This window comes from Acinonyx jubatus, chromosome E1 (genome assembly GCF_027475565.1).
Source record: "Acinonyx jubatus isolate Ajub_Pintada_27869175 chromosome E1, VMU_Ajub_asm_v1.0, whole genome shotgun sequence".
NCBI classification, from domain to species: Eukaryota; Metazoa; Chordata; class Mammalia; order Carnivora; family Felidae; genus Acinonyx; species Acinonyx jubatus.
Genome location: NC_069397.1, coordinates 27,672,235 through 27,688,519, shown reverse-complemented (window position 1 = coordinate 27,688,519; position 16,285 = coordinate 27,672,235). Strand labels below are relative to the sequence as shown.

The following is a 16,285-nucleotide window of genomic DNA, read 5'->3' as shown; positions in this document are numbered from 1 at the left end:
CCCCAGGACCGTGTGGGAAGACAGCCCCAGCTGACACCATAGGGCACCCTCAAGACCTTCCTGTTGAGCTTCTGCTAGTCTTGATACAAAAAAACAAAATCATTAGGAATGATTCCCTCATTCCAGCATAACCTTCTCTGGGGAGATTCCAGCCCCTAAATTACCAATCCAAGGATGAGAAGCATCTGTAATCCCTGCTCCTTAGACAAAAGGGCCTTGAGGAGCCACTTGGGAGGAGACTGACACTTAACAGAGAGAGAGAGAGAGAGAGAGAGAGAGATGGTTGAATCAGGCTCCATCCTCAACTATGGACCCAGAAGGGCCTGTGAAGTTCAACAACAAACATGCTGCTGTTCACAAGCCAGGAGCTGTGGCTGGCCACCAGAGAATTCCTGCCAGGAATGGAATCTGGAACAGACTCTACAGTCAACCATTCCCAGATCGGAGGAACTAGAGGCCTTGGACACTAGCACCATCGTCTCTAATGTGGGAAGGTCTGTTGGCCATTCAGCCTGGAGGACAGGCTGGGGAAAGCCTAGCACTCTCATGGTTTGTGAGGAGTCCCTGGCCCACCTCCATGACACCGCACTTCCAAAGAGCCAGAGAAGACCAGCAGGCCCAGCTGGTCTCTCCCCAGCTTCTTTTCCCAGCTTCTGGGGAGCAGCTCTGCCGCTGAACAGGGCTGGAGAGCTGCAATTATCCAGACAGGATAAGAGCTATTTTGGGAAGGAGCCATTCTGCTGCCAAGGCTTTTGACTTTCTAAACTAAAACAAGATGCACAAAGAAAGGGGGTGAGGATGGGGGAGAAAAGGGAAGAACTTTCTCAGTCAAAACCGTCATATCCAGAATGAGGGAAAACACTAACCCCTTCCCAAAGGTAAGAGACTAGCTATTAAGATATCTCTAGCTTTGAGAAGGCGAGTGTAACCTGACCACCCCCCCCACACACACACACACATCCCCTAATGACTCCTTCTCTCCAAAGTTCCTCCAAGAGCACATATTCAGTCTGTTGCATTTATTTGGACATTTGAGCACAAACTATTTCATATTGTTGTTTAAATGTTTCCTGTCCATGTCTTATCTCCCCAACCAGATGGTAAGTTTCTCATGGCCAAAGAATGTGTGTGCTCTGAGGCTTCAATGCTCTCTCCAGTAGTGCCTAGCAGAGTGCTAGGCATCTGAATGAAGTTGTTTATGAAAGGAAGGGAGAGAGGGAGGAAGGAAGGAAGAGTAAAAGGAAAGAGGGAGAGAAGGATTTACTGTCTCTCGTGGAGGTGATCTCTAAATGTAGTTGTTCCCACCCACAGTTGAGCTCAGGGCATGGGGCTGAATAAGAAGCCATGGCAGAGGGAGTGGCAGCCACATTTTTGGCACCTCCCCTTCAGCTGTTCCATCATCTGAGCTCAGGCTGTCCTGCTCCACCTCCTTTATTTGTTTTCTATCTGTAATTAACTGTCCATCCTGGGCTAACCTATGGATGGGACCCATTAAAAGCCATGCTAGGCTCTAGGTAAGGGAGAGATAGGGTAAGAGAAAGAATGGAGGCAGGAAGAGCTCAGACTATCTTATCAAACATGGGCCAAGAAGAACTAAAGTAGTTATAGGAATAATGCACTCTGAAATCAGGACACTCTTTGCCAAATTCAGGACACAGGGCTGCTGAGAGCAGAGTTTACCTTGTGCCTTTCCAAGTTGAGGACTCAAATAGTGTGTAACCCAGAAAAGTGTTCCCTTTCTGGATTGCCCTAGGCTGAAGAGGGGAGAGCCGAGTGGGGGCTGATCCAATGTATGGTTTCCCAGACAGCTTTTAGATCACCTTTGTGCAAATCTCCTTCTGGGGAGATGCAGCTCCCCCCACCCCGCCAAGTGCACAGCATGGCAAGTAGAACACAGGCTAGATTTCAGCCCCCACTTGCCCTCTCTGCTAGGTACCCTTGTGCAGTGAACAACTTGCCCAACTATAGGGAGAGTTCTGTCTGTCTCCCTCCATTCCTGCTTCCATAAGAGGTTAAGAGAGAGACTTGGATAAGGGGGAGCATGGGAAAACTGGAAGTAACTTCCCAGCAGTGTTCTTACCTCCTCATCTGTCATAATGGAGAAGTAGAAGTCAGGCATTCCCAAGAGGCAGCAAATGGAATTCAGAGAGTACCAACAGGAAGGGAAAAAGAGAATTTTACTAAAGATCTCCAGTGGACTTTGGCATAACCTGGCCCAACATCCTTTCTAGTGAAAGTGGCCCAAATAGCAACAGCTAGTAAATTTACAGCAGTAAATACTGAGGACTCACTGTTACCAGGCACCATGCTAAGTGCTATACATGTAGTAGCTTGGTTAGTCCTCTTATAAATCCTAGAGGTAGCCATTGTTCCCACTGACAGTTGGGGCAACTAACAACTGAAAAATAAAATAACTTACCCAAGGTCACAGTGAAAAAATACTAGACACAGGACTCAAACCTAATACTATAACTCCAGAGTCCACACTACTAAACCTCAGCTTTATAGAGCTTTGCTCTCTCTGAGGGGCAGGGACGCCTTTCTCTGCTCTTTGCTGCCAATTTGATAGCTCATGCGGTTGGGACTGGATTGCATTCACAGGACTCTCTCCTCCCTAGGGACTTCCTCATCCAGAGCCCTGGCCTCCCTCATGCTCACAGGAATAAAGCATATCTTGGGCCACAACATTCAAGGCAGGAACTCTTTGTTACTAATATTCACTTTATGAGGGTTGGTCCCCTCTCTCTCCAACAGAGAGGTCAAGAGTACAAAGGGGGGGAGGGTGTCACGAGGCCCTGGGGATACTTAAGGATTCTAGAGTTGGCTACAGGACCCACTGATGGCCTCAAGACAGAGGCCTGGACATCCCTGGAGATTGTGCCTGGGAAGAAGCCAATAAATACCTCCCAAGTCTGGACAAGGGGGCTTGAGGAGAGTTCTGACACAAGACCCAAGAGGAGACCCATCAACCTACATTAGGGCAGGGTAAACCCTGAGTAAGACTGTGAAACAGGTAGTTTGTCTTGGTGACTTTTTTTTGCGGGGGGGGGGGGGTTAAAAATCACAAGAGGTAAGACTAGCTAAACTGAAAGGCATAGGCTTAAATTGTTCTCCATTTCAGAAATGACTACTTCCCTTTGAAAGGAGGCTCTCGAAAATGAAAAAGGTTCCAAGTCCCAAAGGAATGACTCTAATAGTGGAATTATAGTCAACCCTCTAGTATGTGTGGTGCTAATAGACCTAGCTCTGTAGATACATAGCGGTCATCCTTCCACCTGTCCTCCTGCCTCCCAAACCCCAACAACGGACCCACAGGAGGGAAAATCACAGACCTTTTAGCCACCAGATGACACGATTATACATTTCCTCAGACACATCTGAAAGTAACAGAAATTGTTGCTCTTTTTCACTGTGGGATGTATACCTCTCTCCCCACTACTTAACATTTCCCTTTTAGGCTCTACATTTCTCCATCCAAAGGTGCCCTCAGCCCTTGATCCTCTCCAAGAAGCCCCTGCAGTCTAGGACTAAATCCTGCCCCACCCTTTTCTCCACCCTCTGTGCCACTGTTAATGCCTTTCCCCTCTTGGAAGTCTAGGTCCTAGCGTATCTGTGCTTCCCCTTCTCCACTTTGTTGTCAGAATATTTACCTGAGAACCTTATTTTCTTTACTAGCCCTAACCAGCCCTAGTCCCAACTCAGTTCTTTATCTCCATTCTTGGGAAGCGCTTCCTACCCTGAAAACCACTCTCTATTACTTTCCATTGAAAGGTTAAGCAGCGTTGCCTGGAAGAATCAATGCCTGATGCCTGCCCAAGCATCGTTACTGATGTCATTAGCTTGGAGCTCAAAAAAGCTGGCAGGGAAGGAATGGGGCAACAGGCTCAAGGTTTAGCTTGAGCACTGGCAGGAGAGCAGCTCTGAGGCCCAGAATGAAGAAGGGGACTGACTTTCCTACCCACCCCAATGTCCCACCTCACTAAATTGGGGCTGCACCTGGGCAGTCTGCTTCTTCACATACCCAAGAAGAAAGCACTAAACCTTTGAATGGGTTGTTTGGAGGTCTGCTTGAGGGCTTGTGGCATTTCTCTCAATGGTGCCTGGTTTGGAGACTCCTTTGGTGGTGATAGTGGTGGTGGTGTTGCTGGACTTGCCTTCTCTCTCTGGAACATCATTTCCTCACAGAAAGGACTTGAGTCCATTTCAAAAAAGGACAATAAAGGGTCTGGGGGAAGAGGGGACTTAGACTCAAAATCAGGTGTTGTTGGCCGGCTTTGGGATGTTTCAACTTCAGGATTGAGTAAGGCCCACCATGAACAGTCAGGTCCATACCTAGGTAAGGCCCGAGGGGGTAAGGGCCGAGGGGTCAGTTCCAGTTCTGCATGGACCGAGGGCTTTGGGGAGGGTTCTGGATACCTGAGTGCAGGTCCTGGGGACATGCAGACACTTTCTGAGGGTCTTTGGGTGTGCTGCTTATAGCTGGGTTCTGGAGTGACAAACATAGATTTGTGGGGGTTCTCAGACACTGCTCGAGATGTCACACGGGGAGCTGAGTATAACTGTTCCGCTGAAGAGATGGTGACCCTGCGGCTGACCTCGCCATCTCCTCTAGTTGAGGACCTCAGGTTGGACTCTACTTCTGATGATATTAAGTTCTTTGGGGAGCTCTTGGTGTCAGTGTAGACAGACTGCTTAGGGATAGTCTCAGGATCTGAACGCCTAGGAACTCGGTGTCCACCACTCAAATCCTTTAGGATAGAGAGTCTGAGGGATGATTCCAAGTTCATATTCCTATGCAAAGTATTGGGTTCTGTGTAAATTGGGCTGGGATGACTCATTTCACACTCTTGGCCAGGGATCTTTCTTTGGGCTGTCCGAGAGTCTGCACTGACTCGGCCACTGCTATGTTCTGGGCTAGAGGGTCTTCTTGGAGATCTGATCTCAGTAGCAGTCAAACCCTTTTGGATGGGTTCAGTTTGAACTGCTTCATCCTTTGGGTAAACCAAAGTCCTACGGGGAACTCTGACCCCTTGTGGGTACTGGACCTTGGAGGGTGGGTCTTCTTGCAAGATTTGTAAGTTACCCTTCTGGTCTACAAAACTCAACCGGCGAGAGGATTTGGCATCAGAGGTTAATGAGTAGCGATTACTGATGTCACGCCCTGGCTTGCTCTCACCCCCTCTTCGTGCTGAGTCCTCTCTGGATGGGCTAACATTCCGTTGCGTCTGGACAGCATGGGAAGCTGATGTTTGAGTTTGCTGGATCTTTCGATGAATAGAGGGATGGCGGTATGATTCTGATTTTGATCGGGCCTCGCTTCCTCGAGGGATGGGTGTTCCACTGGGCCCTGACTGGGGGGAGATAGAACGTGGATAGTCTGATGCTGAATGGAAAGAGGGGAGATGCCCAGCTTCTGATCTTCGATGGGGCGAAGGACTTCGGGGGGCTGCAGCGGTTCGTGAGCTCGAGGCAATCATATATCCTTGTCCCCGCTGAGGGGTTGTGTTAGTAACCTCAGACCCTTTCTGTGCTGAAACTGCTACCTTGGACCCAGTTTTATTTGTCTTGACCATCCGATAGACTGAGCTCCTCTGGGTAGATCCCATATTTTACTGGCTGGCTTGTATTGAGGATCCTAATGAAGTCTGAATGTTTACCCTTGGCTTTAAAAGCTGCTGCTCTTGTACTCCCACAAAAGTGGCTGTTATTCTAAGAGTGTCTCAAATAGTCCCCTTAGCTACCTGCCTGGTGATGTCATAAAGGAAAGAGCTTCCTACTAAACATCCTGGCATACTGCCACAGTTCTTCAGAGAATCTCAAGCAGTAACTGCAAGGAAACTGCGACTTGTCTTTGGAGTTGACACCACCAGATCTTTGGTCAAGTTCTTAGTAAAACCAGTTTTCCCTAGTACACAGGGAAGGCTCCAGACTCTCCATTACTCTCCACAGATTCTAGGAATTCCCAGACTCATCTAGAGAAGGAATCAGTCTGAATATCCTGCTAAGGCAAGGCTACTCAACTCAATCACTCTGTGTTAGTACCAGTTTTAATAAGATGCAAGTACAAAGTTGTCCCCAATTTAGTTGTATAGAAGTAAAAAAATAGAGCCCCATACTTTTCCAGGTATCAGAAGTGGTTTGGTTGACCCTGGGGTAAAAATCCAGATTTCTCAAATCATAAAGTCTCACATTCTTGGCCTAGGAGTGAGTATAGGATTGTAGGAAAGATTTGGAATTAGTCATTGGTTTCAATCGTAAATGACTGTGCACCTTAGACAAGTTATTTGACTTGTCTGAGCCTTGGTTTCTTCATCTGGAAACCAACATCTGGTAGGTAAGTGTCACTCAAAAAATGTGAGTGTCTTTTCTCACAATCCTCTCCTCTCAATTCTCCTAATTAGCTGGACTTTGGTTCTTTCTTGATTTGAAAAGTGCCTTTGCATCTTGGATACCATTTTGGATGGGAGACACTGTCATCTTTCTTTCCCTTTCACATGCTGCTCTCTACCATATCCACATTCCACTATTGACTCTGAAGGGTCTTCATGGTTACAGGACAGTCAGATTCATTGTTTCTGGATCTTTAAAATCAGCTTTGATTAAAGACAAAGTTGAAACAAAAACCAACACGTTCTTAGGTAACAGGAATCTCAATAGGCCAAGAAACCTTGAGCTACTGACACGTCTTTAGAATATAAAACATTTGGCTAACCATTATATCTTGTTTTACAGAAAAGGATAAAAGTAGAATACAAGTCAGATATCTTGAAGACACTAAGGGTAAGCCAGGTTGAAATGAAGATGGTTCCTGTTTATACTTATTTGATATCTTGTTATAAAATTGAGACTGGCTGACTTAAAAAAGCTTTCCTAGGAGATTCTCCTTTCAATACGGTGACTTGTTGATTTATAACCTTTAACCACGATGCTATAATGCTTATCTGTTTGTCTGGGAAGATTATATTTCTCTTTATAAATTTATTGAGTTTTAATTTCTCCATCAACATGTAACGTTAAGTCTGCTATCACTTTTTTGTTCTTATTAAAATCATCTCAGTACTTGTTTGAATAATTGTTTACATTCTCTTAATATTGGGGAAAATATTTTTTTCAGTGTTCAATTTCAGCACAAGTAAACACAAAAGGGTGATTCTTGCAAAAATGGGCAAAACAAAATACAGAATCTTGATATTTTCCTCATCATGAATAATCTAACTTGTATTAATCCATGCTTGAGTCACAAGTAGGTTCTTTCAGGGTAATCACACTCTCACTTCTCCTGCTCTTCCTACTGGCAGGGGTATGATGAAGATAAAATGTGATGAGATGTAAAAGCTATATTAAACTGTTTTATTTTGAATGGAAAGCATACAGCAAAGGACAGGATTGCCAGGAATTGCCACTTGGTTGATGGGATTTGTGGTAGCCAGTCTCCAAGATGGCCCCCAGTGATTCTCATCTGCTAGTATTCATGCCTTTGTGTAGGCCTCTCTCATTCTGAATCAGGGCTTGCCCTCTGCGACCAACAGTTTATAGCAGAAATGATGGTCTAGGACTTCTGAAGCTGATCATAATGGCACTGCACCTTTTGCCTTGGTGTAGGCAAAATCTCTTGGATTGCTCACTCTGGGGAAAACCAGTTGCCATGTGGTGAGGAAACTCAATGGGAGACCCAGGTGGAAAGAAACTGAGGTCCCTAGTCAATAGCCAAGACAAAATTGCCAGTCATATGAGTGAGTCAACTAGTAAATGCATTAAACTGCAACGTCAGGAGAAACCCTGCGCCACAACTGCCCACCTGGGTCACTTCCAAATTCCTGATATATAAAAACTGTTAAAGATAAATGGTTATTGCTATTTTAAGTCACTAAGTTTTGGAGGTAATTTCTTATGAAGTAATAGATTATGTAAATCAATTTCTCTAGTGTCAACTGTCATTAACCAAGCACAGAGACCAATATATAAACCAGAATAACAACCCACTAATATACTTTGAGAAACACACTATTGAACTGATTGGAAGCCAGGTCATTCTTTCCCTATAGACACACCAACTTCAAGAGGAAGAAAAGTTGCTTGGTGAACATGGAACCGGATCAAGAAGTCAGTATGATATCCCACAAGAGGGCAACACCTGTCACAAAGCACTAGGCATACCTAGTGCACTCCCCATCCACTCATCCATACAGCTTTAGCTGAGCATCCATCCCCATGTCTGGCACCTAAAACTTCCTTTTCTTATGCTTGACACTAACCATTCCTTTCTATTAAGCAGTTTTCCTTCAAATGAGTTCTAATAAAATTGACTAAGTTTATAGTTACTTAACTATGACATTATAGTTCTGCCTCCCACTGATTTAAGTATTCCTAAACCTTCTATTCTCCAAACAGAAAACAGCTAAAAGAATTATGAAAAGTTGAAAGGACTATTTTACTACTTTAATAAGCATCTTTCCTGAAAGGACTATTTTACTACTTTAATAAGCATCCCTCCAGATATCTATGCATTTATCAAATGTAGACATTTATGTATAAATTTTCATGGGGTCATATTATACCTACTAGCATGAGTCCATAATATGTCCCGGACACCTTTCTACTTAGTCCACTTATGCTTTTCCATAATTAAAAAAATTATTGTGGTAAAACACACATAACATTTACCATCTTAACTATTCTGAAGTGTACAGTTCAGTGGTATTAAATACATTTACATTGTTACGCAACCATCATCACCATCCATCCCCATAACTCTTCTCATCTTGTAAATTTACTGTTTTAGCCATTTTTAAATGCACAATGCATTGGCATTAAGTACATTAACAATGTTGTGCAGTCATCACCACTCACTATCCATTTCAAGAACTTTCTCAGAATCCCAAATAAAAACTCCATACCTATTAAACAGTAACTCCCAATGCCCCCTTACCCCAGCCTTGACAACCACTATACTTTCTGTCCTTATGATTTGGACTACTGTAAGTAACTCATGTAAGTGGAATCATACATTATTTTATTTTTGTGATTGGCTTCTTTCACTTAGCATAATGTCCTCAAGGTTCATCTATGTCGTAGCATATTGCAGAATTTCTTTCCCTTTTAAAGTTCAATAATATTCCATCATATTTACCACAGTTTGTTTATCCCTTCATCCATTTATGGACACTGATGTTTCCACATTTGAGCTATAATGCTGCTATGAACATTGGTGCAGAACTATCTGTTGGAGACTCTATTCACAAGTGGAATATATTGCTGGGTCATATGATAATTCTATTTTTAATTTGTTGAGGAACCACCATACTGCTTTCCATAATGACTGTGCCATCTTACATTCACACCAACAGTGCACAGAGGTTCTAATTTAAAAACATTCTTGCCAACACTTGTTTTGTATTTTTCATAGTAACCATCTTAAAGAATGTGAGGTGGTATTGCATGGTGGTTTTGATTTGCATTTCCCTAATAATTAGTCATGTTGAACATCTTTTCATGTGCTCATTTTGACCATTCATATAACTTCTTTGGAAAAATGTCTATTCCAAGTCCTGTGCCCAATCTTGAATTGTTTTTTGTTGTTGAATTTAGGAGTTCTCTGTATATTCTGGCTATTAATCCCTTATCAGATATATGATTTGCAAGTTATTTCTCTCATTCTAGGGGTTTGCTTTTTTACTCCGTGGATAGTGAAGTTTTAAATTTTCATGAAGTTCAATATATCTATTTTTTTTATTTTGTTGCCTGTACCTTTGATGTCATGTCCAAGAAATCATTGCCAAATCCAATACTTAAAGCTTTTGTCCTATGTTTTCTTCTAAGAGTTTTATTGTTTTTGGCCTTAGATTTAGGTATTTGATCAATTTTGAATTAATTTTTGTATATGGTGTTAGATAAATGTGAGGTAAGAATTTCACTCTTTTGCATGTGGATATCCAGTTTTCCCAGCACCATTTGTTGAAGAGACTGTCCTTTCCCCATGGTCTTGGCATCCTTGTCAGAAATCATTTGAACATATTTGCAAAGTTTTACGTCTAGGCTCTCTATTCTATTCCATGGATCTATATGTCTATATGCCAATACCACATTATTTTGGTTAGTGTAGCTTTGTAAGTTTTGAAATCAGGAAGTGTGAGCCCTTCAATTCTGTTGTTCTTTTGAAAAATTGCTTTGGTTATTTGGAGATTTCATATGAATTTTAGGATGGGTTTTTCTATTTCTGCAAAGAACATCATTGGGGTTTTGATAGGTATTGCATGGAATCTATAAATGGCTCTGGGCAGTATTGACATTTTAACAATATAGTGTCTTCCATTACATGAACATAGGATGTGCTCCCATTTATCTATGTCTTCTTTAATTTCTTTCAGCACTGTTTTGTAGTTTTCATAGTACAAGTGTTTCACCTCCCTGGTTAATTCTTAAGTATTTTATTCTTTTTGATGCTACTGTAAATGGAATTGTTTTTGTAATTTCCCTTTCACATTCTTCCTTGTTCATGTATGGAAATGCAATGGAATCTTGTGTGTTGCCTTTGTATCCTGCCACTTTGCTGAATTCATTTGTTAGTTCCAACAGTTTTCTTGGTTATGTCTTTAGAGTTTTCTAAATTCATATCATCTGCAAACAGAGATTACTATTTGAGATTACTATTACTATTTGAGATTACTATTTCCTTTCCAATTAGGATTTACTTTTTTTTACTTTTTTTTATTTTATTTTTATTTACTTTTATTTACTTTTCTTGCCTAAATGCTCTGGCCAGAACTTCTACTACTATGTTAAATAGAAGTGGTGAAAGCAGGCATCCTTCTCTAGTGTCTGATCTTAGAGGAAAACCTTTCAGTCTTTCCATACCATTGAGTAAGATGTTTGCCAGAGGCTTTTCACATGTGGCTTTAATCATATTGAGCTTCCTTCTACTCCCAGTTTGTTGAGTGTCATGAAAAGGTGTTGATTTTGTCAAATGCTTTTTCTGCATCAAGTTGAAATGATGAGGCTTTTCCCCCTCTTTATTCTATTGATGTGGCATATCACATATTACATTGTTGCATAACAGTACATATTATGATTTTCATGTAGAGCTATACTTGCATTCCAGGAATAAATCTCATTTGATCATAGTGTATAATCTTTTCAATATGCTTAATTTTGTTTGCTCGTGTTGAGGATTTTTGCATCAATGTTCCTAAGGGATCTGATCTGTAGTTTTCTTGCGAGTGTCTTTGTCTAGCTTTGGTATGAGGGTAATGCTGGCCTCAGAATGATTTAGAAAGTGTCTTCTCTTCAATTTTTTGGAAAAGTTTGAGAAGGATTGGTATTAGTCCCTAAGATGTTTGGTAGAATTCATCAGTGAAGCCATCAAGTTCAGGGCTTTTCTTTATTGGGAGGATTTTGATTACTGATTCAATCTCCTTACTAGTTATAGGTCTATTCAGATTTTCTCTTCATGATTTAGTCTTGCAGGTTTTGTGTTTCTAGGAAATTGTCCATTTCATCTGTTATCCAATTTGTTGGCATACAATTGTTCATAGTACTCCCGTATAATCCTTTTTATTTCTGTAGAATAAGTAGTAATGTCCCCACTTTAATTTCTGATTTTGGTAATTTGAGTCTTCCCTTTTCTTAGTCTATCTAGCTAAAGTTTGTCAATTTTGTCGATCTTTTTGAAGAATTAGCCTTTGGTTTCATTTCTCTATTGTTTTTCTATCTCTGCTCTAATCTCTATTATACCTTCCTTCTGCTAGTTTGGATTTAGTTTGTTCTTTTTCTAGTTTCTTAAGTTGTAAAGTTACGTTGTTGATTTAAGATTTTTTTAATGTATTTATAACTTAGAAGTTTCCCTCTTAGCACAGTTTTTGCTGCATCCCATAAGTTTTGATGTTACTTTTGTTTTCCTGCATCTCAAAGTATTTTCTAATTTCCTTGTAATTTCTTTTATCCATTGGTCATTTTAAAAGTGTTAACTTGCACAATTTTATGAATTTTCCACGTTTCCTTCCTTTGGTTATTAATTTATAATTTCATCCTGTTGTGGTCAGAGAAGATACTTTATCATATCTATCTTTTAACATCTGTTGAGACTTAAGTGGCCTACAATATGGCCTATCCTAAAACATGTCCCATGTGTGCTTGAGAAGAATGTGTATTTTTTTGTTGTTGGCTAGCGTGTTCTATATATATCTGTATGATCTAGTTGGTTTGTTAACTCCTCTGTTTCCTTACTTATCTTCTGTCTGGTTGTTCTATCCATTATTGTGAGTTTTTGAAGTCTCCAATTATTGTTATAGAATCGTCTATTCTCTCCCTTCAATTCCATCAGTTTTGCTTCATATATTTTGGTGGTCTGTCATTAGGTATATAAATATAACTGTAATATATTCTTTCCCTATTGAACCTTTTGTATATAATATCCTGGTCTCTTGTAACCTTTTTTGATTTAAAGTTTACTTTGTCTGATATTAGTATAGCCACCCCTGCTCTTCTGTTTACTACTTGCATGGAATATCTTTTTGATCTTTTCACTTTCAATCTATTTATGGCTTTGAATGTCTCTTATAGATAGCATATAGTTAATGTGTTTTTATCCATTTCCAATCTCTGTCTTTTGATTGGAGAGTTTGATTCATTTATGTTTAAAAATTTTTTTAGTGTTATTTTTGAGAGAGAGAGTGAGTAGGGGAGGGGCAGAGAGAGAGGGAGACACAGAATCTGAAACAGGTTCCAGGCTTGGAGCTGTCAGCACAGAGCCTGATGTGGGGCTGGAACTCATGAACCACAAGATCATGACTTGAGCCAAAGTTGGACGCTTAACCGACTGAACTACCCAGGCGCCCCTGATTCATTTATGCTTAAACGAATTACTGATGAGATCGTCTGTCATTACGCTATTTGTTTTTTGTCCCACATTTCTTGCATTACTGTCTCCTTTTGTATTTAGTTGACTTTCTGTAGTGAAATGTTTAAATTATTTTCTCTTTTCCTTTTGTGTATATTCCATAGCTATTTTCTTTGTGGTGACCATGAAGATTACATTTTGCATCCTAAATGTGTAACACTCTAATTTGAATTTATACCAGCTTAACTTCAATAACAATAAAAAAACTCTCTCCCTTTACAGCTTCATCCTACCCCTATTAATTGTTGATGTGACAGAGTTACATTCTTGTGTATAGTGTGCCCCTAAATATAAACTAATGATTCTTTTATATACAGAAACTCTGAAAGACAGAAGACAGTAGGCCAATATATTCAAAGTGCTAAAAATAAAAAATAAAAACCCTTGTCAACCAAGAATCCTATATCCAGAAAAGCTGTCCTTCAAATGTGAGGGGTAAATTAAGACATTCCTAGAAAAACTAAAGCTGAGGGAGTTTGTAAGCACTAGATCTACCCTACCAGAAATGTTCAAGAAATGCTTCAAGTTGAAATAAAAGGACACTGCATAGTAACTCAAAGCCATATGGAGAAATAAAAGGTCTCAATAAAGGTAAGTACATGGGCAATTATAAAAACCAGTATTAGTTTTTATACTAATTTTGGTTACAACCATTACAATGGTTTGTAACTGCACTTTTTGTTTTCTCCATGATTTAGGAGATCAATACATTTAAAGCAAGAAAACAGCAATAATTAGTATAAAAGTTAGTGTTACTGTAACTTTGATTTATAACTCCAAATCCTGGTTTATTTTTTACATAATTTAAGAGAGTAACGCATTAAAAATATTATTAGCTTTTATTTTTGGCCACACTTTACATAAAGATGTAATTTCATGACAACTGAAAGGGGTGGAGATGGAACTAAAGGATCAGGTTTCCATTCTGATGTCAATACCATATTCTGTTAATTATTGCAGCCTTATGCTATGCTTTCACATCTGGTAGGACACATCCCTCCTCCTTACTCTATTTTTTCAATATTATTTCCAAATATCTGTTAAGTCACACATTTATAGAAGGTCCTTTAATTTTACCCCACTATACAATTAATCATATTCAGTGGGACACTGGATTTTTACTTATATAACTCCCAGAGGACCAACTTATTTCTAAGTTCTTGGGAGGCACATCTCTAAAACCCAATTCTTTTTTTTTTTTTAAGTTTATTTATTTAAGTAATCTCTACACCAAACATAGGGCTTGAACATAGGGCATGAGATCAAGTTACATGCTCCTCTGAGTGAGGCAGCCAGGCACAACTAAAACACCCCTCTAATAGCAAGTAATAAAAGAGTACTATTAGCATCCAGAAAAGGGCCAAAAGCTATGTATTTGAAAACAATAACAACAACAACAGCAACTAAAATCTAATCTGGAAATTTCTAATAATCAAATTTTCCAAGGGGAAAATTCCATTCAATAGTGAGCCAACAATAATTTATTAGCCATCTACTATGTGTCTAGAACCGTTTATGTATTCATTATATTTCCACATATTGAGGAAAAGTGAAGGACTCCGTATACTCTAAAAACTCAGCACCAAACCCACCAGACAGATGTGAGGATGGGGACTAAGTTCATAAAGGATATATCACCATCAGTTTTAACTTAAATTTGCTCTTGGTTCACTTCCAAGAGTGCGCAGGGCACTCTTGAACTACAGCCTCAGGGAAAGCTACTCTGTTTTACTGTGAAGTATACAAACATGTTTGCTCCAGTATGGTCTTGGGCAGATCATGGAACCCTGGCACCTAACAGTTACTCCATAACCAATAAACATTATCTACCAACATTATTATTGTTAATGTTGGCCAATATTAGTGATTATAAACCACATCAGTGAGAGTTTATGTAGGACTTGTAGCCTTTATGAATACTAATAGATAATGCTGTAATATCACAACTCACTATTTAACATGATATGTCTATCACTCCATACATTTTTTTTCCTGTGGGTCCTGGACACAAAGTCCTTACATATTTATGTATGTTGGTTTTGTTGCACCAATTAAAAGTTTTTGAGAGGAAGGACTATGTACTACAAGTCTCCGTATCCCCCCAAGTTTCTTATATACAGTATTATTTGTAAAGTAATTTGCTTTGGTTTTGCTCTGGTTACAGTGGCAAGCAACTGTTTCCTTGTTTCAAAGTAGTCAAATAGATTTGTACCTTCCTATTTTATTTGTGCAGGGTAGAATTCTGGGGTGCTAATAAAAACTGTATGATATGACCATCCTCAACAGGAACTATCCAGTTTTCACAAACAAAAGACCTATCATTCACTTGCTAAGAATAAAATGTTAGCTGGTAGCTGGCTAGTACTGCACAACAGCACATAACTTCTAAGAAAAGGTTTTTATTCACATGTAAAAGCTCCAAACTTGAGGCAGATGAAGGTATATCAATCCTCTAAATACCATGCCAGACACATGTATGCATCTGCCCAGGAGTCACTAGAGGCTAAATTAGAGAAAACGTTGTGATCTTCATCTTCCCACAATTTCACTCCTCTAAGACACAAATGATGTGAGGTATACAATCCAAAATACTCAGAAATGATGTTTATTCACTTTAAAGGGTTCAAAATATCTTGGACTTTTACTCCGACCTGTACTTTCATCATGTAAGTAAATTCTAGCTGGAATGGGAATATGACAATCCTGGCCAAGAGGAGGGCAGTATTTCTGTTCTAAACTATGGATGACTGGTGCTGGCTTATATGAGAGGTGGTAGCAGTCATTGCTTATCTGTCAAACTTTATAACAGATATTGAAGCCTCTTTGGGTGGCAGTTCCTCTCCCAATAACTAAAACACAGAAATGTCTTACACAGCTAAAACCTAAATGGTATTAAAAGTAAACATTTTATTATATAACAGGAATTAAAGTTTTCAAAAATCTGTACCAACAAAACCAAAACCAAAGCCATTCTGGGAACAATGAGGAAATTTTACAATAAAAGCTACCTTTCACTTTTCAGAAATCTGAACTGAAAACAGATGGTTAACTGTGGTGCAGACAGGGCCAGCCGTTCTGTCTATTGTGGCAGCTGAACAAAGTGTGAGCTACAGAATCACTGCCCTGATGGTGACTGAAGCAGATGAGGAGAGACGGGAGCTCACAAGCAGGATGCTCAAACTCAGGCCAGGAGTTCATGTACGATCCAACTCCCATCAGTCTGACAAGTCACTCTGATCCAGCACGATTATTCTGTGTATTTTTTAAACACACACAAAAAAAGAGTTTCAAGTGAGTATCTATGTTTTTTAAAGACACAAACAACAGTTTCCTTCTATTCAACTGAGTTCAAGGGAAGGGATTTTGATCTTTATAGTCAAGGGGGATAAT

The 16,285-nt window shown here is 40.0% G+C and overlaps 2 protein-coding genes and 1 long non-coding RNA gene across 11 annotated transcripts in view; 1 reads left to right on the top strand and 2 right to left on the bottom strand.

The window, feature by feature from the left end:
- Positions 1 to 3,196: 3,196 nt before the first annotated feature.
- Positions 3,197 to 5,745, bottom strand: LOC113592650 (serine/arginine repetitive matrix protein 1). Of its 2 annotated transcripts, none has more exons than XM_027034242.2 (2): positions 4,022 to 5,745; positions 3,197 to 3,377 (listed from the first exon to the last, which is right to left on the bottom strand). In XM_027034242.2, the coding sequence occupies exons 1-2, from the start codon at positions 5,604 to 5,606 to the stop codon at positions 3,325 to 3,327; spliced, it is 1,638 nt and encodes a 545-aa protein (XP_026890043.2). In that variant the 5' UTR covers positions 5,607 to 5,745; the 3' UTR covers positions 3,197 to 3,324. The 2 variants fall into 2 exon arrangements, with proteins under 2 accessions (XP_026890043.2, XP_053068355.1); XM_053212380.1 differs by having other exon boundaries at positions 3,331 to 3,377; positions 4,042 to 5,745.
- A 27-nt stretch (positions 5,746 to 5,772) lies between these two features.
- Positions 5,773 to 16,056, top strand: LOC113592653 (uncharacterized). The gene is made up of 4 exons (XR_003412572.2): positions 5,773 to 6,334; positions 6,733 to 6,780; positions 13,213 to 13,486; positions 15,918 to 16,056. It is a non-coding gene; the product is annotated as an uncharacterized LOC113592653 (long non-coding RNA).
- Positions 15,485 to 16,285, bottom strand: part of TEX14 (testis expressed 14, intercellular bridge forming factor) — a 112,625-nt gene continuing 111,824 nt past the window's right edge. For all 8 annotated transcript variants that reach the window (XR_003412571.2, XM_027034238.2, XM_053212368.1 and 5 more), the window contains one exon: positions 15,485 to 16,147. Coding sequence is in view for 7 of the 8 variants with exons in the window: in XM_027034238.2 (XP_026890039.1) it covers positions 16,111 to 16,147 (37 nt within the window). In the remaining variant the exon portion in view is untranslated. The remainder of the gene's footprint in view (positions 16,148 to 16,285) is intronic.

Excerpts from the sequence above, each read along its gene's own strand:
- LOC113592650 (XM_027034242.2), bottom strand. The coding sequence starts at position 5,606 with ATGGGATCTACCCAGAGGAGCTCAGTCTATCGGATGGTCAAGACAAAT. Across the intron at positions 3,378-4,021 it reads GTTTAGTGCTTTCTTCTTGG|ATGTGTCTGAGGAAATGTAT; the intron begins GTATGTGAAGAA and ends TGTTACTTTCAG.